This window comes from Euwallacea similis, chromosome 29 (genome assembly GCF_039881205.1).
Source record: "Euwallacea similis isolate ESF13 chromosome 29, ESF131.1, whole genome shotgun sequence".
Lineage (NCBI taxonomy): Eukaryota > Metazoa > Arthropoda > Insecta > Coleoptera > Curculionidae > Euwallacea > Euwallacea similis.
Window position 1 is genome coordinate 1,468,222 of NC_089637.1, and position 23,164 is coordinate 1,491,385.

At 33.1% G+C, this 23,164-nt stretch overlaps 1 protein-coding gene and 1 pseudogene across 1 annotated transcript; both read right to left on the reverse strand.

The window, feature by feature from the left end:
- Positions 1–514: 514 nt before the first annotated feature.
- Positions 515–10,761, reverse strand: LOC136417690 (uncharacterized; annotated as a pseudogene).
- Positions 10,762–16,568: 5,807 nt separating this feature from the next.
- Positions 16,569–20,926, reverse strand: RpS29 (ribosomal protein S29). Its single transcript, XM_066403379.1, has 3 exons — positions 20,765–20,926; positions 18,589–18,688; positions 16,569–16,779 (listed from the first exon to the last, which is right to left on the reverse strand). The coding sequence occupies exons 1-3, from the start codon at positions 20,824–20,826 to the stop codon at positions 16,771–16,773; spliced, it is 171 nt and encodes a 56-aa protein (XP_066259476.1). The 5' UTR covers positions 20,827–20,926; the 3' UTR covers positions 16,569–16,770.
- Between the last annotated feature and the right edge of the window lie 2,238 nt (positions 20,927–23,164).

Sequence of the window (23,164 nt, forward strand, 5' to 3'; positions counted from 1 at the left end):
CGTTTAAAGTAAAACAGATGAAAAAGTTGAATTAATGTATGTATGCAGTTTTTTGTATTGAAATTGTTCAATAGAATGTCGTGCGATAAGACCCGGAATGCTTCGAAATGTTCCTTGGGAAGTGGAACAAAAGTTTTATTATTGTATGAAAGTGGACAATTTGAACATTTAACTAAATAACATTTTCATATTCATTGATATCTTGTCTTATTCTTTAAATGATGATTTTCTTGCCACATCTAAACCAAAATTAAAAAAGTCATATACCGTTGTAATCAGAATTGAAAAATCTTTAAATTGAGGTATCAGTCAAGATAGGGTGTCATTTAAAATTTAAGGATACATTACGCCCCTGTCCAAGGGGCAGGTTCCAAGACACTAACACTTAGGCCACCATGTGTCCCCCTCGAAAACAAAATCGACGTGTCTCAGCTTTTTTTTTTTTAATTAAGAAATTTTTCAGGTGGGAAATTTGAATTGGTACGCTCTGTATATATATATTGACAATAAATCTTTAATGTATTATTAATTCTTTCCAATACAGTGCTCCTTTTTCGTTAAAATATTTCATAAATAATTCACATGATTGATTTGCTTCTATGCTACTCTTGCGACCATGACTGCATTGCAAGTCTGCTAATGTATCAAGATGAGCTCTAAGTCCTAATTCGGTGGTTCCTTCGGTTCTATTTTCCTGATCCAAATCATCTCTTGGAGCATATTGTTCAGAACTCTTTTTTTTTATTCTGGAGAACACAATGAGCCATCACCACTTTGTATACAGAGTGTAAGCTAATCGCGATGGCTGTATGAAATATTCGCAAGCGTGCAGCTAATATGCCAAATGTACAAATTTTCAATTTTACATCTAGCACGAGACAACCGATAATTAAATATCTTTCTCTCATGATTAAGATCTTTTTGGCTAAAAGGCTTCATAAAATCATGACGTGTTGAAAGAGCTTTGTCTCCTACAAATACGTAAAGAAGTTTTCTTGAGCTGTTTGGCTAAGTTTCTGGACCCGGTAGTTTTAAAATTCCGTTTTTTAGTTTCTTACAAAATGACGCACATCCTATAAGTCCCCCCTCAGAAACGCGTCCATTTATGCCACAATTGCACATAATGAACTCATAATTTGCATCACATATAGCCATGAGCACTAAGCTGTTATAACTTTGGGCGGTGATATTGTATTCTCATGTTTTCCATCCACTGCGCCCAAACAGTTAGGCAAGTTACAATATTCTTGAAATCTCTGAGCAATCTTCCATTCTGCTTCAGAAGTAGGAAACTGAAAATTGTTTATAATATAAATACGTAAAAAACAGTATCAACAAGCGTGACAACAATATTTTTGTTATATTACAGATTCATGAAAGTCGCGAGGACATAACCGTTTCTGTACCTTCCCCTTCACCTCCTTGTTCAACTGCTGATAATGTGAGAACACATAAATCACATTAAGTGAACGAGGAACATATTCTGGCAAATCAAAAAGGCTAAAACGTTTTGTCCAAACAAGAGATAAAGCCGACAAGATATTAGACATTATTAGTGCAAGACTAAATAACACTGATGGTGAATGTGAAGTGATCGGAAAAACCACGGCACATGAATTGCGAACCCTTCCAGAGCATACTAAAATATATGCAGAAAATCTGAGCAATGACATCCTATTCCAAGCACAATTAGGGCATGTTAACTGGTGTACCGAAATAGTATTCCAAAATCCTCAAACAAATCTAAATCAATACACCAATTCATCGACACATCCTGTCTACCAGCGTCTACAACCGTACGTCTTACAATCCGGCATTTCTTCCCCTGAACTATCAGGAATATAAAGGCCAAAAATGATTAGTTGTTATGTTCTCTAGCTAATTATGTTGTTAACAATAAAGTTTTTGTTCTCACCTTCATATATTTTTCTAATACTTTATACAGTATGTCCACAGATAGAAGGCCCAAGAGGACAAATGAATAAAAAATGTCGTTATTCGACAAAAAGTCATTCTTGATAAAAGTCTCTGCAGCTTGAAAAAATACGATTTATGAAGATAACTTTGAATTTTTTTATACAGGGTGCCCAAAAACTACGAACACATGAAATACTATCAAGAGTAAATTACCTTTATTTCTCATTTTGGAGCAAAATGGTAAATAAAGACAGATTTTAAATCCTATCCAAAGTTTACATACAAAAATTTAACTGAGTATTCCAAGTTTTATTTTTCTTTTAAAATTCAAACAATTTCGAATTTTACCTTTTTCACCTCATTTCACGTATTCACAACAAGCACAACAACAAATGTCACAATATTAAATTTGAAAAATGCGTCGAATACGGGGGAGGTGTGTTTGAATAAATAATATCTACTAACTTTTATTTTGAATTATTTATAAACTATTTTGGAATAGTGGAATTTTGTATGTAAACTTTGGATAGGGTTTAAAATATATTTTTTATTTACCATTTTGCTCTAAAATCAAAAATAAAGCTAATTTACTCTTGATAGTATTTCATGTGTTCGTAGTTTTTGGGCACTCTGCATAAAAAAGTTATCTTCGTAAATCGTATTTTTTTTTGGAGAAGCAGAGACTTTTATCAAGAATAACTTTTTGTCGGAAAACAACACTTTTTGTCCATTTGTCCTCTTGGGTTTTCTATCTGTGGACATACTGTACATGGCTTCACACATTTCGGAAATAATTTGCGATAAAGCTTGCGGGGATATAATAGTGGAAAATTTTAAATCTTCGTAATTCCGTCCCGTCACCAAAAATCTAAGTGTTGCACTTAACCGTTCATGGGGACTGATTGCAGATCTCATTATGGTATCTTGACGAATAATTAAAGGTGTGACCAGTTCCAAAGTTGGGTATATACAGGGTATCCCTAAAGTCGAGGTCAATCGTTTGAAAGATGAATGGGGAACCAAAAACAAGAAAAAAAGTTCATATAAACATAAGTCTAAATGTCTTTTGTTTTCGTGATGCAAGGTGTTTAAATTTAAGAAAAAAATAAGTTTTTATTTTTTAATTTTCAAACGGCTTAAAATTTTTTAACCAAATTTTGTACATGAGTTTAGCATATTGGTAGGTATAATCCAAAAAATTAACAGCTTTAATCATTCACCACTGGCGGAGGTATGGATGTCATGTGTTCTTAATAATAAAAAGTTGTAACGCTCAGTATAATATTTCGTTTAAAGTAGTCCATCATATGTGCCAATGTATTCAGTAAATTTTTTAACTCTTCTTAATTTGTTGTAAATCAAGTAGTTTACCATAAAAAATATTTTTTCATTGAAGGCATTTTTATGTCAGAATTTGAAATTGCTTTTCCTTCGATTTTTTTTCTAGAAATTCAAACTTAAAATGGTTTTTATGAATATCAAAACACAATTAAAGTCAAATAACAATTGTGGGCTACTTTAGCGCTATCCAAGGTGCCGCGTCAATGCTTACCTTATACTTAAGCGCTTCTTGGAGTTCCCGTGTTATCGTACAAGATTTGTTTTGATTTTTTGCTTTGTTCGACTAGCGAAGTAAACACATCGAAATTAGAGAGCATTTGTTAGTGTATTTTTAAGCTATATCAATTCATTTAACAATAATTGATCGTTTAACCGTTAACGAATTAGTCAATATGCATTTAATGTATGACCTCGCTCAAAGGAATGCTACAGAAGCAAGAAGATTGTATACAGTCAGTCACGAAAGTATTCGAACAAAATATAATTCAATATAATATTGTTAATAAGTACACATATGGTAAATTAAATTATTCTATGAAAAAGAGGATCCATATATACACTGCGTGACATAGAAAAGAGAACACCCCGTAAAAATGGTTTAATTTAAATAATTTTTGGTATGCATGTTTGTTTATATGTATAGCAGAAACGATCAAAATTTCACTCATATTTATCTACGTATTTACGAGTTATTCGGAATTTTAGGTTTTTTTTAAATATAAAAATTGCAATAAAATATCAACAATACAACTGGAAAATAACATTTATTGGAGTGTAGTGTGCTTAGAAACTGCGTAGAGATATGCCTAGAACCAGAATAGAGCGAAATTTTCATCAATTGAGCGAGTTTGAGAGGGGTCGAATAGTGGGTCTACGAGAGGCTGGTCTGTCATTTAGGGAAATCGCCACTAGATTGAACCGTAGTGTAAACACTATAGTGAGATGCTGTCAGGGATGGTTCGAAGAAGGGCAAACAGGCAGAAGAACAGGTACTGGACGACCTCGAAGAACTACAGAACGCCAAGATCGCCGACTCCGAATTATGGCCCTAAGAGATAGGTTCGTCTCGTCGAGGACGCTGGCGGATCAGTGGTTCGCTGAGTATGGAAGGCCCATTGGGATACGAACCATTTATCGCCGCATAAGAAGTTTTGGATTGATTTCCTACCGTCCCTATCTCGTGTTACCCCTCACCTTAAATCATCGTCAAAATCGACTACAGTGGTGCCAAGAACGGATACATTGGACTCTGGAATGGGATAATATCGTGTTTAGTGACGAATCCAGATTCTGTTTCGGTATGCATGATGGTCGGGCAAGAATACGAAGGAGACGGGGTGAAAGATGGGATCCTCAGTTTGCAATACAGAGGCATGTCCATCAGACTGTTGGGGTAATGGTTTGGGGTGCCATTGCATATGGTAGCAGGTCACCTTTAGTTTTCGTCAGAGGCAGTATGACAGCCCAGCGATACATCCAAGAAGTCCTGGAACCTCATCTTGTGCCTTATCTGGAAACTCTTGTTGATCCAGTTTTCCAACAAGACAATGCACGACCACATGTGGCTAGAGTGACTATGGACTTCTTCCAACAAAATGCAGTCAATTTGCTACCTTGGCCACCTCGATCTCCAGACCTCTCACCGATCGAACATGTATGGGATATTATAGGTAGAAGGTTGCATAATTTACCCCATCCCCCGCAAACCCTAGCGATGCTGTGTCATGCTGTCCAGTTAGCCTGGAATGAGATCCCCCAAGAGGACATCAATCACCTCATTAGATCCATGCCTAGACGTGTACAGGAATGTATAAGACACCGCGGAGGACCGACAAATTATTAAATTTTTTTTAGTTTTTAACAATTAAATTTGTTCAACTTTTTAATGAAGTATTTGTTTTGGCGTAAACAACATGCATACCAAAAATTATTTAAATCAAATCATTTTTACGGGGTGTTCTCTTTTCTATGTCACGCAGTGTATAAATAAATAAACAAAAACTTTTTTTTTAACCATTTTGTTTATGCGCTATTTGGAATACAGTGTACTTTGAACCACAAAAGTATTCGAACATTTTATAGGTAAAATTTTTAGAAGGGAAAAAAATAGCCTCCGGGTATCATTTTGACCACAATTCACAAATATTTATCAGTTAACATTATAAATTTAACAGTTAAATATCATTTACCACTTTAGTGTATTGTTTATGAAAATGGCAAACAAAAGAAATGAAACCACGGCGCGTGAACGAGAATTAATTTTAAAATGGCATAATGAAGGAAAAAAACACACAGAAATTTCTCTTTTATTAAACAGAGCTAAGTCAACTATCTCATACATCTTGAAAAAAAATAGGACAGAGGGAAATATTATTAACAAACGTCGATCAGGAAGACCAAAGAAGTTGACGAAACGTGAGGAAAAAATGGTTTTGCGTGAAAACAGAAAAAATCCTTTTCTTTCTGCTCCAAAATTAGCCGGATATGTTTTAACACAGTTCGGAAAAGAAGTACATCCAGAATTATGTAGACGTTTGTTACGAAATAATGACATTCATGGTAGAGTTCCCAGGAGTAAGCCGTTCATCAACCAGAAGAACCGAAGAAAAACGTCTAAACTTTGCAAAACAGTACTTATTCAAGGACAACTCCTTTTGGAATAAAATCCTTTTTTCGGATGAAAGCAAGTATAATGTGTTTGGATGTGGACATCAAAAAGTGTGGAGGAAAAAGAATACGGAACTGGATTCGAGAAATTTACGTGCAACTGTAAAACACGGGGGTGGCTCGGTTATGGTGTGGGGGTGTATGAGTGCAAGTGGTGTTGGAAATATTGTTTTTATAGATGGAATAATGGATAAAATGAAATATCTGCAGATTTTAAAAGATAATTTAAAAGATAGTGTAAGAAAATTAGGACTGCCTGAGGATTATTGGTTCCAACAAGACAATGATCCTAAGCACATAGCGCACATAGTTAAAACTTGGTTGATTTATAACAATCCACACTTATTAGCAACTCCACCACATAGCCCCGATATGAATCCCATCGAACATTTGTGGGATGAAGTCGAAAAAAGGCTTAGAGTTTATTCTATCACCTCTAAGGAAAGTTTGAGAAAATGTATCTTAGAATCTTGGAACTCCATTAATGCCGAAGTCACCCAAAACCTGGTTGAGTCCATGCCACGTCGTCTGGAAGGTGTAATTGCAGCAAATGGAGGCCCTACTAAATATTAATAGGTCAAATATATAATCACTTCATTTGTGTTCGAATATTTTTGTGGGGCAAAATGAAGATTGTTTCAAATATCGTTTGAACAAATTTATACTTTTTATAACCATTTGCTTTCTTAAGTGCCTATACACATTCTCTTTTTCATAGAATAATTTAATTTGCCATATGTGTAGTTATTAATAATATTATATTAATTTTTATTTTGTTCGAATACTTTCGTGACTGACTGTATGGAAAAATTTCCTCGGCGGTACGTACCAAACCGACGATCTTTTCAAAATCTTGATCGAACGTTGCGAGAAACGGAACAGTTAATACAACATCGAAGAGAGGGTAGACCTCGAATTAACGCTAATACGGAAGAAAAAATTTTGAAAAAAACATTCCGGTTAGACCCTTCTGCTAGTATCAGAAGCATCTCAGGAGTGTTGGGCCAGCCAAGAACTACACTATGGAAATCTCTTAATAGAAATTCCATGTATCCCTATCATGTACAACGTGTTCAAGGACTGACCGAAAACGGTTATGGTCCACGTCTTAATTTCTGTCAATGATTCGTAAACAAATTGACACGAATTCCTACTTTCAGTGAAATAATTTTGTTTATTAATGAAACAACATTCAATAGACACAGTATTACGAATTTTCATAATAGACTTGAATGGATGGACGTTAACCCCCACACAATTGTTAAAAAAAAACACCAACAGTTCAGTTGTTCAGTTTGGGAGGGAATCGTTAACAATTCACTTGTCGGACCATATTTTTTTGAAAACAGATTAAATGGCGAAATTTATGTTGAATTTCTTAGAGATAGATTAGATGTACTACTTGAATACGTCCCTTTGAACATTCGAGTTAATATGTGTGGTGTTAATGGTGCACCTGCATACTTTAGTTTAATTGATAGACAAGAATTAGAACGCAAATTTGGATGACATTAGATAGGGCGTGAAGGGCCTGTACCCTGGCCTCCTAGGTCACCCGATCTCAATCCGTGTGATTTCTATCTTTGAGGGCTATTTAAAACCCTTCGTTTATAAACGGCCCATTAATAATGTATATAAACTAAGGAAAAGAATAATTAATGAATTTGAAAACATTAGAGACTATCCAGAAGTACTACAAAGAGTTCAAGCCTCCTTAAAAAGAAGACTTAGAGCCTGTATTAATGCAGAAGGGGGACATTTTGAACACCTCATATAATTTAAACTGTGAGGTCTTGATCTCTGCCAAGGGATGCTAAGTGGGCTGTACCTCCACGCGGTGTGTCTTGGATAGTGCTAAAGTAGCTCACAAGTGCTATCTGACTTTAATTGTGTTTTGACATTCATAAAAACCATTTTATGTTTGAATTTCTGGAAAAAAAAACGAAGGAAAAGCAATTTCAAATTCTGGCGTAAAAATGCCCTCAATGAAAAAAATATTTTTTATGGCTAAACTACTTGATTTACAACAAATGAAGAAGAGATAAAAATTTGCAGAATACATTGGTACATATGATGGACTACTTTAAACGAAATATTATACGGAGCGTTACAACTTTTTATTATTAAGGACGCATGACACCTATATGTCCGCCAGTATTAAATGATTAAAGCTGCTAATTTTTTGGATTATACCTATCATTATCTTAAACTTATGTACAAAATTTGGTTAAAAAATCTTAAGTCGTTTGAAAATTTAAAAATAAAAACTTTTTTTTCGTGAATTTCAACACTCTGTGTCTCGGAAACAAAGGACATTTGGACCTATGTTTATATGAACTTTTTTTCTTGTTGTTGGTTCCCCATTCATCTCCCGAACGATTTATTTCAACTTTAGGGACACCCTGTATATCCTCATTCATTCTTAAATAATTACGCCAATTGTCCAGTTTCAACCATAATTCGTCCAAGATATTTGAGAGTACTATAAACGTGCTATTATTAATACTGATACTAAATTAATCATTTTTTTGGGTTTATGGATAAAACATATCAAAAGATTTTGATCTTTTTCTTTAATTATTGTATATTTTATTTTCTTAGAAGTGTGCTATTTATAAGGCCGTGGCTGTATGTAGAAAGAATTTATAGTTTTTTCGTTTGTAGCAACAAAAGAGATTTTGAGGAAGAGGTTTTGAATTTAATATATTACTTGAAAAAAATTAATGAGGAAAGGAAAACTACTGAATCTCCTATTGGTTTTCTTTGGATACTGAGTTTTTTTCAGTTCCACGAATCCAGGTTAATTTTTGTGTTCTACTTTTTTCTTCTAAGAACTTTCCCATGATATTTCCTTAAGGTTTTCTCTCTTACAAGTTCAGTTTGACAAGTTTTATTTAAAAAGGAAGCTACTTTTCTAAAAGACCATGCAACATTCTTATGGTAAATTCGTTTCGATCGATTTACGTAAATTATTGGTATTTTGTAACTCGTGGGTTTCTGATCAAACGTCTACGTAGATGCAACAAAATTCTACGACTAGTATTCAAAATACAGAGTGTCAAATATTCAAATCGATAACCCACCTAAGGCATGTAAATTAACTGCAATATCTTTTTAACTTGTTTATTGGAATTAACTGATAAATGACTTGTGTTAGTTTTGATTCCATATACCGAATTCCATTAAAAGTTTGAATGGAACAAAAAGCGGAAAGATTTCAACAAAGTTTGAAAATGTATGCACCTATTTATTTTTATATTTATACTAAAATCCATTTCTAACGTATTAAATAATTGGAAAACATACTTTTTTTAGAATTAGTCTCGGTCTTATCACGTTCTTTGTTGGGACCGTTACTGAGCGTGGATCTCGCGCTCTCTCGTTCACGGTACACTCGCCACTCGGACGGTCTCTCTCTCTACCACCGTCTAGACCGTGTTCTCCGGCGAAGTCTGGAACGTACCTTTCTAAAAGGACTGCCGAGAGACATAAAAGGGCGTCGTGACGCGGCACAGGGGGAGTTTTACCTAGTATCGTGCATCGAGACAAAGCATAGTAAAAGACAGTTCTAGTGCAGTGTAGTGTTGTTTAATAATTAGTGTATAGACCTAGTATAATTTGTGTGTTTAATAAATATCCTCTATATACAGGGTGTTTCAGTTTTAACCCGCATAACTTTAATAGTGTATTGAACGTCCAAAAATAATATCAGTTTGCTATATAAACCAACGTCCAAAAAGGTTTCCTTTAGTAGATACACGGGGTTCAAATTTAATTACAAAATTGAAAAAATTAAATTTCTTTAAAACGACTAGAGATTCTTTAACGAAATTTTGGAGGTATTAACGACTGTAAATGACGCATATGTTTTACTGAAAAAATATTTCTTAGCTTTTCCAATGGCGTGCCTACCTCCATGTTAGGAGATATTAAAAAAAAAAAAGTGGTACGCTACTGACTTTTCTGAAAATAAAAATTATTTTTGGATTCCTCGTTTAGTTCTGGAGAAATAGTTTCTCTTGAGATTTTTTCGTCCGACTCACCATTTCTAAGTAAAAAAATTAAAATAATGTTAATTTACGTCCTAAATAAATAATTAGAACGTAGTGGTACCATCACTTTACTGGAAATTTTAAAAGAAAAGGAAAACAATTCACCGCATTTATTAAAGAGTAAAGATAAGTTTTGAATATTTTTACGTCAAAAATTATTATTATGTACATATATTTTTTCCTTTTCTTTTAAAATTTCCAGTAAAGTGATGGTACCACTACGTTCTAATTATTTATTTAGGACGTAAATTAACATTATTTTAATTTTTTTACTTAGAAATGGTGAGTCGGACGAAAAAATCTCAAGAGAAACTATTTCTCCAGAACTAAACGAGGAATCCAAAAATAATTTTTATTTTCAGAAAAGTCAGTAGCGTACCACTTTTTTTTTTTTAATATCTCCTAACATGGAGGTAGGCACGCCATTGGAAAAGCTAAGAAATATTTTTTCAGTAAAACATATGCGTCATTTACAGTCGTTAATACCTCCAAAATTTCGTTAAAGAATCTCTAGTCGTTTTAAAGAAATTTAATTTTTTCAATTTTGTAATTAAATTTGAACCCCGTGTATCTACTAAAGGAAACCTTTTTGGACGTTGGTTTATATAGCAAACTGATATTATTTTTGGACGTTCAATACACTATTAAAGTTATGCGGGTTAAAACTGAAACACCCTGTATATACACATATATATATCCATACGGCTCCCAGTACCCAACATTCTTTATGAAGATGTATGTGATCTTCCCGATAAGGGAGGAATGGTGTCGAAGTGAAGACCATCTACTAAAAGCAGACTGCTACTAGTTCGTCTACGACTTCAAAATCCGTGAGGAAGTTGGAACCGGACGTACGGTGGCGGACGAAACCACTGGCTTCAAGCAAGTCTGGGAAAGTACGCATCAGTATTCCGAGGGAAACTGAAGATTTACTTAGATTCGGACATATCGGAGAAGGCAACAGACAACAGGACCTCGCCTTCGATCTTCGTAGTACCTAGAGACGTAGTAACGAGCGATCGTCCAGGTCGAACAGACAACACTATCAGAACGAGTGCCTTGGTCTCTTCCACTCATAAACGTTCTGTTTTCAAAGGGTCCCTTTGACCACCGGACGAAAGATCTGTTAAAACTCGTCAGACAAGAGTCGCAAGCCGTCATAGGATTGTTTCAGAAACTAAGAAGCATGCCTAGTGCATTTATTTTATATTAAAAAAAACCGTAAAATACCAAAATCTCTCTCTATACAAGGATGTTCAGGTTATGTATACAGGGTGTCCCAGAAACATTAGTACAAATTGGTAGAGTGAAACAGCGTTGAAAAATAATGCGGTTAAGCTAAACATGTCTTATACAAAACTTGTCCCTTTTCCATCTACAGGATGTTAAAACAAATATTTTTTTGTAATTTGCCGATAAATCATACATTTTGCAAGTTTTTGCGATTAAATCTTGCACAGGGGGGTTTTTGGGTACGATAAATCTATCTAAGATGTATATTTTTAACTAACGTATAGGTGGCGCCACCTACGTCGTACACGTATTTGGAAAACTAACATAACTTTTTAAGTAAACCTCGTAGATTAATTTTTTGTATAAATTTGGAAAGGTTGGTCTCTTTTCCAAAGAAAAGGTATACTTAAGTAAAGTGCGTATCTGTAACGGTTCTCTTTCAGATATCTCTCTACAGATAAGACTGGAAATGTTATCAAAAGTTATTGGACTCAAAACACATTAGTTTGCAAAATGTTATTGAAATAAAAATACAAACACTGGGTGTTTACCTTTTTTTGCTATTCAGTATAAGTGATAGAGAAATAAAAGAGCGTCTCTGTTAAATTGACATTTATTTTCTGCACCACATTTGACGGACCCTTTAATGAGTATATTATTTCGAATATAATTAGTTTTTAAATATGTAAAAAATATGACTATATAAATAAATCTTACTTTGAGCCTGGACAAAATGAACGGAACTCTTTTATTGAAGAAATTATAAATAATAAAAATATACAAATGTTTATTTTAATTAAAATATGTATACAGTGATGCCTATTTGCCCTGATCACATCGTAACATACATTGCATTGTACAATTTCCAAGTGTTGTTCGATCTGCAGTGGACAACGCATTTTCTAATTTTACAAAAAGTTTTTGCTGGTTTTTGATTTAATTTGATCTACTTTTCCAACCCAGTATGTCCCACAAGATCTCAATGGGATTAATGCCGGGACTATGTGACGGCCATTTTATTAAAACATTAATTTTTTCTTCCAATAAATATTTTCGCATTAATTTATACTTATGTTTTGAGTCATTATCGTGTTAAAACTTGTGCTTCACAAATATTGTATCGAATAAGTAGGGATATAATTTCTTTTAAAATGTTCGAATACATAAATTTATTCATTATTCCTACTATGCGATGTAGTAGACCCATGTCATACCATGGAAAAACAGCCTCACCATTCAGATCCGTCACCATGTTTTATTGTAGGCTTAATGAACTTATTCTCCAATAGCTTCCCTTTTGGACGCCTGACATACATATTTAGAACTATCACTTCCAAATAAGTTAAATTTCGGCTTATCGCTAGAAACGACTAATTTTCAATTTTTTTCAGCCCAAAGAATATAAGTTTGCGCGAAGGATAGTTTTGCTTTTATATTCTTCTTATACAGAATGGTTTTTTGGCAGGTTTGAAACTGTGAAGACCTGCCTTTATCAAACTTCGTCGAAGTGTGCGATCTGTGATTCCAGAAGGACTAGTTTTAGCCAAAATATTTGACGAAAAGGCCAATGGATTATTTTGTGTCAATCAAATCATTTTCTTATCTAATCGACTTGAAGTTTTTCGCAGTCGATCTAAATTTTTCTTTGGTTTCACCGTTCCCTCACGTTTAAAGTGTTTTATAATTCGCGAAACTGTATTTTTCCCTAGTTGCAATTGCCCTTGTGAAAAAGCCGTAATATTGGCTCTTGCAAATCAGTTGAAACTGCAACATCTTTGGGCATATTGTTAAATACTTTTCAATTGCAAACATATTAACGTTGTTTCAAGAAACGTTTTATCAAAAAATTATAACTAAAATATGTGGCTTCAACCATTTTGTCCAGGCTCAAAACAAGATTTGTTTATACAGGGTGTTACAGGAAGAAAGGACCATAAGTTGAGAGTGGATAAAGCATCTAAAATGTAGTTAAATGCAGCCAGAAAGCATTTTAGTAAATTTCGTCAAAAACCCGACTTTTTTTATCTAAACCTGCTATTTCTCTACTTCCTGCCACTCAAAACACAAATACGACTACATTTTTTAAATCCAATTCCTATAAGATAGGACAGTTTTGTTGGTAAATGTGCCTTTTCGAACCTTTAGTTGTCTAAAGAATAGAAAAATCAGAAATTCCATATTTCTTGATATTGCTCAATGGTAGCTCACGTAATGAATTTCCCAAATACCTCTTTTTGGATTTCATCAAAGTTGACCTATTTAATATACTTTTAGAAAGTATACCCACTTTTAAGGTTCAAAAATTTGTTGGTCGAAAATACTGCGCCATACTGTTAAAAAGAAACACAAAAGTGGGTATATCATTTAAATGTGTATTAAATAGGGCAAATTTGATGATATCCCCAAAGAGATAGCTGGGAAATTTATTGCGCAAGCTGCCATTGAATGATATCAGGAATTACAGAGATTCAGATTTTCCTATTCTTTAGACGGCTACGTTGGATTCGAAAAAGCACATTTAGCAACAAAAACTATCGTATCTTAAAGGAAATTTAATGTGGATTTTAAAGATGTAGTCGTATTTGTGTTTTGGGTGAGAGGAAGTGGGAAAGTAGCAAGTTTAGGTAAAAAAAAAGTCAAGTTTTCGACAAAATTACTAAAAGGCCTAAATCCCGGAGAAGAGTCAGGCTAGAGCCCTCATTCTGACTGCATTTAAATACATTTTAGATGCTCTATTCACCCGCAACCTATGGCCCTTTCTTCTTGAAACACCCTATACGTGTAATTAGCTGTTTGCATATTGCAAAGCCAATTACATATATTTGAAATATTTTACTAATAGTATACTAATTATAACGTTATGACCCAGAGTTTGCCCATTAGATATTAAAAAAATATTTGAAATTTGAAAAATGTTCCAACCTTATTATACCCGTAGAAAACCTCAAAACAATCCGATTTCTCTTATGGTTTCTTTCAAGCTCACACTTACTGAGGTATTAGCTTCAGAAAGTATATTTAAAAATTCGAAAAAACTACATTTCAGCAACGTCTTTTAGATAGTGTAATCAAGAGCTATAAAATAACAAAAATTTAAACAAATCGACAAATCCAATTTACCATAAGAATGATGTAGGCCTCGTTTGAATTATGGCTTGCAACATAAGTGGTGTTCTTAAAAAATTGACCCGTTCACACAAAAATATCTACCATCTGTTGTAGCTCCTTTTCTAAATATAGATATCTAGTTAAATGGAAGGCCGCTATAGTATAAGTAGTCACTTTGATTTAATTTTAAGGATGGTAATTGTGGTTCAAGAATGCCCGTAATGACTTGCTATAATATAAGAAAACCTATTGGGTTTGTAAATAAAACTTACCTTTGAAATGTTAATATCGGATTGTTTCTGTTTCGTTTTCCTACAAACGTGGACTTCCTAATTAAAGTTTTCTAAATAACCGTTATATTTCTATGTTGAAACAGAACAACTTACATTTTCAACAGATCTTTCCTCTCAGAAATAATTCAAAGCGTTAGTGATATTACAAGTGAAGACAATTCCTACCGATTTATACAGGGTGTAACATTTAACTTGAGACATCGCAACATCTCGAATTATAAGCGTTGTCCAAAAAAATGTCTATTATAAAAGTTTAATTATTTCGCGGGGGAACTACATTGATGCAAGTAATGTCCCTCATCCCCTCCGCGAAGATTATTAGAAATGCGAAAAATTAACAGTTAACTAAAATAATTGGAACGTAAACGATGAAACTTAAAAAATACTGGAAATTCCTCTTTTTAAACGCTGCACCTTACAATGTGGCCAAATGGTTCGAACCACCCTCTGCACTTTATTCCACAGGAACGAATTAATATAAATCGCGCATGTCAGTTATTTCTAATAGTTGAAAATTACAAATAAGTGTTGTCAAGTGCGCAAGTATGACTCTGCGTTTTTTTTCATTCATTTATTTATTTGAATAAATGAACTTTTACGTATTATATGTATTGTTTTCCATAGCGTTCTGGGTTTTAAACGCTAGCTACTCGTATGTGACATTTTACATATGATCTTTTTTTATGTTTTAGCTTAAATTGTGCCCGGAAAAATGCATTTGCAGGAAGCTTTGCTTTTTACCTTCCATCTCAAGAATAGTGCGACCGAAGCTCATCAAATGTGCGTCAATGCGTATGACAACAATGCTCCCTCATTAAGAACTTGTGAAGAGCGGTTTAAACGATTCAAATTTAGAGGTTTTGGCATTAATGACAAGGAACACGGAAAGCCGCCAAAAAAGTTCAAGGATGAACTACTGCAAACATTATTGGATGATGACGATACTCAAACGCAAAAACAGTTAGCGCCTTCTCCCAACGTCACTCGACAGGCTGTTTCACTTTGCATGCTACAAGGAAGATCCAGAAGGAAGGAAAATGGATGCCTTACGAATTGACTGAAAGGACCAAGGAAAATTGAAGAATGATATCTGAAATCCTGTTAGAAAGGTGTCAAAGAAAGTCTTTTCTTCATCGTGTTATGACTGGCGATGAAAAATGAGTATATTGTCACAAATTATCCCAAGCGTAGGACTTCAAGGGTAAACCCAGTACAACCGTCAACTTCGACCGCCAAACCCAATATTCACAGAAAGTAAGTTCTTCTCTGCATGTGATGGGATAGCACGGTATACTGTACTACGAACTTCTGCAACTAACCAAAGTAGCCACTACCCATCACTATCAACAACAATTAACAGAGTTAGGTCAAAAATTCACAGTGAAACGAATAGAGTGGGCGAATCGGCATGACAACGTAAGGCCGCACGTCACACAATTGGTAAAAGACAGATTGAAAAGTTTCAAATGGGAAGTCTTACCCCACCCACCGTACTCTCCAGACATCGGTCCGTCAGATTATCGTCTCTTCCGGTAAATGGCACAGAGTCTGGTCGATCAGCGCTTCGAGAATCACGAAAAACTTCAAAAATAGCTTGAATGGATTGCGTCAAAACCAATAAATTACTGTAACGACGGAATCCATAAACTACTCAATCTATGGAAGAATATTGTATTTAACAATGGAAATTATTTTTAATAAATGTTAAATATACATTTTTCCAGTTCATAAAATTTTCTAATCGTAAGAAAATGTGGTCATACTTGCGTACATAATAGTTAACTTACACGTCGTATGTGTCTTATCGATTTTAATATGACACCCTGTATTTCGAAAATGAATTATGGAATCCTGGCCGAAAATTAGAAAATATCAATAATTTAAACAATATTCATCACACTCTTAACAGGATAAAATTGGTAAAAATGTAAGAGGTTCATAAAAAAAAATCTAAATATGGGAGGCAGTTTAATTTATTACATACATGGACACTGCTGAAATGTACTCCACTTTAGAAAATATTTATATATGTGAATATTTTCTGAAGTGGAGAACATTTCAGCAGTGTCCAGGTTAGGTTTAAATAACATTTAATCTAGATGTAGGCTTCCAGGTCCCAGGAATCACTTAAACCTACACCCTTAAAGCTAAAACTGCATCTAATCCAGCTGGAAAAAAAAATGTTTAGTTAATTTTGAAAATGTCATATATAATGTTCAGAGGGTTGTTACTTGTATATTTTAATCAGTTCGTATCTACATTATTATTAAGGCTAGGAAAAAACGAATGGCAGAAGCTTTATTTTTAAAAATTTTTAACCCGACATACTAGACGCTATCAATTTAAAACGGCTTGAAAAAAACCTTTTCAATGATATACAGGGTAGCATATTTAATTGGAATAAATTCTATATCTCGTTTCGCATTGGTTTTCTAAAGAAACAAAAAAATACGAGCCCCATTTTTTTAAGTTTGACACTTTTTTATGGCATCGAATTGAATTTTACACCTTATTTAAGAGTAAAAACTATCCCCAACTTTTTTACCAAATGTAAAGATATGTATTGTGATAGCTCATTGAAAAGAGAATAAAAAAGGGAATTAAATTACTCTAATAAAATTAATTCTTTTACTGAAAGAATTGTTGAAAATATTGACCATCTCTTTCTTGGCATAACCTTAATCTAAAATAAAATTCATTTTTTACATTACGTAGTACTTCTGGAGTTATTTGTCGGATTTCATGGATTAGTCTTTGCCGCAGTTCTTCTAAATTTTCAGGATCTGGTGAGTAAACTTTCGTCGTTTGCCTTCATCTATTACCCTAGGTTGCCTCTGTCTTAGTATCTCCCTAACGTGGCCTAATTCACGATAACATTTTTTGATTTTGCCTATAGTGCCATGCGAAATTGGTGATAATCAGGATGTGTTTCTTAAAACAGTTACAACTTCTGCATAACTACGCGATCTATGGCCATACCCTATTATCACTAAAATTTTGATTTTGAGTGATTCAGTTAAATAACCCATAGGAATTATTTTAAATACTCAAAAACACAACAGCAAGTTATAATTCCGGCCAATTTTAAAGTGAACTGACTATTGGAATATAGTATAAGCAGATAAGTAAAACAGTCTTATCAATAAAATCTTTTTTATTACTATTTTGATAGGGTTCCTGCGTAAACACAAAACTAAATAATAGTAACAATTATTATCAGTACCTCCAAAATCGCGAAATATGAAAATTATCTTTTTCAAAAATGTAAATAAACTTGCTAGGAGTAGATTTAATTCCTTTTTTTAAGCTCTTTCTAATGGGCTATCACAATACATATCTTTACGTTTGGGAAAAAAGTTGGGGGTAGTGCCTACCCTTAAATGGGGTATAAAATTCAATTCAAATTTAATTAAAACTCCAAGAAAGTCTCAAACATAAACAAAATAAGACTTGTATTTTTTTATTTTTTTAGAAAACCAATGCTAAACGAGATATCGAACTTATTCCAATTAAATGTGCCACCCTGTATAAAATAAGATAAAAACTAAAACCACTTTTTTCTATTTTGTAATTATAATAATAGCCTTATTGCACTGTTTTGCTATCAAAATAGTATACATATAATTGAACCTTTCCTTTCAACACAATTTTTTGCATTTGGGTCTTTAATGTTGACAGTAAATCCTTCTGAATTAAATACTCTGTGTTTCCACCTTAACACGCGTAGAAATGAACAATATTGAAATATTTTAATATCGCAATTCTATAATATTCATGTTTTATTAGATAATAACCTGGAACGAATTTGTATCGAACAAAAATATATTGGCGTTAAAACCGATAAAATTAATCGATATGAACAATTGGAACCTAATGGTCTTAGAATTTGATTAACAACCCAGAATTCAAAAAAGGGTATCGAATTTCAGAAGTAAGACATCAGATTCCGAACTTTAAATAAATACATATTATTTTACCTTTTTAAATCCAATGTCGCTGGCATACTCCCTGAAGCATTGACGGCAAAGGTTCAATCCATATTTACGGATTAAACCATGTCTATTAGAACACGCTCGGCTGGAATTTAAAAAAATGAATAATCCATTATATGTATTTATACGCGAAAAGCAATTTTTTTAAATTTGAGAACAACCGTTTTTTTAACGTAATAAACTGATTTTATGCCTACTCTTATGCCTTATGATCTACTGCCACGAATATAACGACTGATACAAACTTATACGCTATGTAGATAATGGAAAATGACCAAATTTTGATAATACGCTTACAATCGAAAACAGTCTGATTTTTACTACAGCAATTATCTATCTAAATATTAAAATATAAAATATATGTATATCATTTTTTAAAGGTCTACAAGGATCTGTAAAAAAATACGGGGTTGCCGTTTGAAAAAAAAGTTGTCCTTGAAATGATGTTTTGACTAAAAGTTACTACCTTCATGACATGACAATTTTTATTTAAAACTTTTTTTTATACAATGTACCGTTTTTGAGTAATCTTTAATCACAGCTTTAAATGGGACACCCTGTATACAGGATGTTCCTAAATATGAGATACATACGACAGAGGGCAATTCCTTAGTTTATTTCATGATTAAAATTTCATATAAACATAGGTCCATAAACGCTTCGTTACCGATCTACAGAGCCTTGAAATTTCAAAATTTGTTTAGTTTTTTCATTATATTTAAATTCAGCACTGTTACAGAAGTATTTAAAGGGCTTACTTGATTAATTTAAAAGAGAACTTAAAACACTTATAGTTTACAATTTAAATCTTTTATTTATAAACATATGTATAGGAAGTTACTGTTTCAAATGCGAACAGATAAATCAATAAAAACAAGATAATAAAAATAAGAGAACGATCGCAGATATGAGAAAAATGCAAGAGACAAAAAAGGTTTTAAACAAAATATGAAATTCATTTTAAATTTTAAAATCGAACAGAGGCATCACACCAAAAAGTTAAAGGGGAGAAAAGAGGGTATGACCTCTGAAAAAATATCTCTCTGGAGAATGTCGCAACCATTGCAATATCCAATGCTGTTGAGTTATGGACACCAAAATGCTATTAAAGTCGACAAAAACTCAACCAATATTATAACTAAGATAAAGCTTTAGATTTACTATATTTAGGTTTAAAGTGGTATCTATGAGATTTAAGGTGACGTTGACGGATTTAATGTCCCCTTAGTGGGGTGTATGGTTTTACATATAGATGATAGAAAATGGTATAGTAGTGCGTCTTGGGCTTGCTTTCCGAGTGGTCTTAGCAGATAATAGATTATATAAAACTATATAATTGTGTTATTTACTAAAGCCTTTATCCTACAAATGCAATCCAATGATGTTAGTCCCACGGGGTAATCTATATTCCAAATTTGATTTATATATCCCAAAAACTGCAGGAAATATAATGAAAAAACAACAAAAATTTTGAAATTTCAATGCCTTGTAGATTGGTAATGAAGCGTTTACTAACCTATGTTTATATTAACTTTTAATCATGAAATAAGCTAAAGAATTGCCCTCTTTCATATGTATTTCATATTTAGGAACAAAGTAAACTTCCAAAATTTTAAAGCAAAATTCATTATTAATTTAATATAAGGTAGTACTACTGTGTTTGATAGTTGACATACAAATATAAAACGCACATGGCACAGTCCTTGGGACAACTTAAGGTCTATTTTGGCAATACAGTCGTGTTATATGAACCTATCAAGTCCCTGGTAGTTGGTAAATGCACATGAGATCAAGTCATCTTCACATTTCAACTTTTGCATTTGTTAATGGCAAATAAGATTTGCTGTTGGTTCGATTAGTGATCTGGCAATTAGCAAAAATGCCTAATAAGAGAAAATAATATAAGAGGTTTTACATCTGCCTTGGAATCCAAATCCCTTAATTTTCGAAATTGTGAGAAATTCTTTTATTTTCCAAAAAATTACAAAAATGAATGAGCCCCCTTGTTACAGTAAAAATAAGTCCTTAATCGACTGTTAAGTAGGGTATAGGAGTTTAAGGGATTGAACCCCAAGGTAGACGAGCAGACAACATTAAACGTGACCAAATTTATTACTATCCCATAACCCGCCACAACATTGTTTAAATAAATAAAACTCACCATGACCTGGAGCCCTGACCGTATTTTCGGGGATGAGAATACCAAATGTTTTGGAAACCCATTTTTCGAGTTTTTAATGTTTTTTTCCTATATTTTTCGCAACACCACGTTTTCACGTGCTTAACAAGTGCTGGACTTCTACAAAAAGGAGTAGAATTGTGAAAAATAGATGGTTGAATGGTAATAAATGAATGGTGACAGTTGACAATTGACAGTGACGGAAGAAAGTAGTGATGTGTTTTAATTAGAGTATATTCGATAATTTTCTTTTCGACTTTTCAAAAAAATTATCGACTTTAAAGGCATGCCATAAAATATATAAATGGCCGATATAAAACCGGAAATTTTTGTTTTTTGCCATATTCATGTTTCCATCAGATATGGCAATACAGCAACAATGGAAATAACAATTATCAGAGTTCAAGCGAATATCGTTACTGCAATTGCTATCACTACGGTCAAATACAGACATTTAAATTACTTTTAGAATTATTATACTTTGATGCCAAGTATCGAAATAATATATTATATGTTAAAGTAATTAAATATTTTACCAATAGAATTATAAGTCGATCCTATTTCTTTTTTTTCTGATTTAATACACTGGGTCGACGGCCCAGTGTAATCCGATATTAATGATGTTAACATAAACAAGGACCTGAGTGTGGTTTTAGTGAAAAGAGGGAAGGGCAGTAAAAAGGATGATTTTGTTTGAGCCTCTTGGCTCCAGATCAGTTTTTCTCGGTTTTTGTTGAAAAGTGAAAATAAAAAGTGCTGTCTGTGGAATAAAGTGTCTCATTTTCAATCCATCTACTAACATATATGCAATAATAAAATAATAATAATAATAATAACAATAATAATCTAAAATAGATTAATTTAAATGAAAAATTTTGATTTCCCCTGTAGATCATAGAAGACATATGAAACATTGGTTTACATATGAAAATAAGCATAACTATGAGTTATTTAAACCGTTCAACTTTCAATGTTACCACGATAATGGTTTGAAAGTTACAGCAAAAATACTTTTTTTAACTTCTTATTTTGAAAGTTAATAATTTGTTAACGAAAGCCGCTAGGATTTTTTTATATGAAGTACTAGTATTATTTGAACCTTTTCTATAACCCCTAGAATTTATATGATCTTTCAGGACACCCTGTGTGTACAGGATGTTAGTGAAATAACTTTCGTAAATTTAATTAGTGATTAAGAACATCATTTTGAACAAAAAAGTTCTTTACAACTGTAATGTGCCGGGTTGGAAAAACTATACGCGAGTCAAAAATATAACACTTTATTAACTTCTCGATGATACAAGAGCAGAAGGGAGGCGTAAAGACCCTTTTATGTAAGTGTCTGTGAAGATGAGTCAGTCAGTCAAGCAGTCAAGCTCAAGTCCAGCAGAAACCTTCACGACTCATCTTCACAGACACTTACATAAAAGGGTCTTTACGCCTCGCTTCTGCTCTTGTATCATCGAGAAGTTAATAAAGTGTTATATTTTTGACTCGCGTATAGTTTTTCCAACCCGGCATATTACACAACAAAAGTCGAAAACTTAATAGTTTTTTTATAAAAAAATGCCAAAGTTGATAACCGAAAAGCTATAAGGTTTAAAATTTGAATAAAATGTGGAAAAATGTACTTGACGCTTGTTGGTTGTTTGACATGTAACAAAAAAACTTAAAATTATTCAACAATAATATTGCTAAAAGCAATTGAAAACTTAATTAGTAACTTAAGTGGTAAAAAAAACATAAGCGGTAACGCCGCACTGAACGTGACCGAGAATTATATGGTCATTTCCCATAGGAACCCATAACACATGTACCACGTGCATAAACAAAAACCATAACACGCTCCAGAATTCAGCACTTTCAGCATCTTTTTATTATATAAAGTCAGGTATTTAGCATAGGATTATTATTGTTGTAATAACCATCAGTTAGTCTAGTTGCTAGTACATCGAGTACAAAAATCTTGTAACTTTAGTTTATAACTTGAAAATAAATAATTTTTTTTAAGAAGTTTTCTTTGAATGAAAACTTAACTCGAGCAAGAGAAGTTTGTTTTTGTTATGGTTTTTTTTATGGCAAAAAATGGGCAAAACGCTTGGCACCATGGACGTGTGAAGCCTATTAGTGACCATCGAGAAGGGACAAGACAAAAACCTATAACATTCTACATTTTAGGATTTGCTGTTTTGGTTAACATCAGAGAGCACCCTGAACTGTCGTTATATGATAATGATCAAAAATGAAAGATACTAAAAACGTCATACATGTAATGTTCTCGTTTAATTGGTTTAAAATAAATTTTTAAGTTATAATTCGTTTCGGTTTTAAGCATTTTTCGCTGAACATAACGGTGGCTTCGGGGTATTAAAAGTTAGTCCC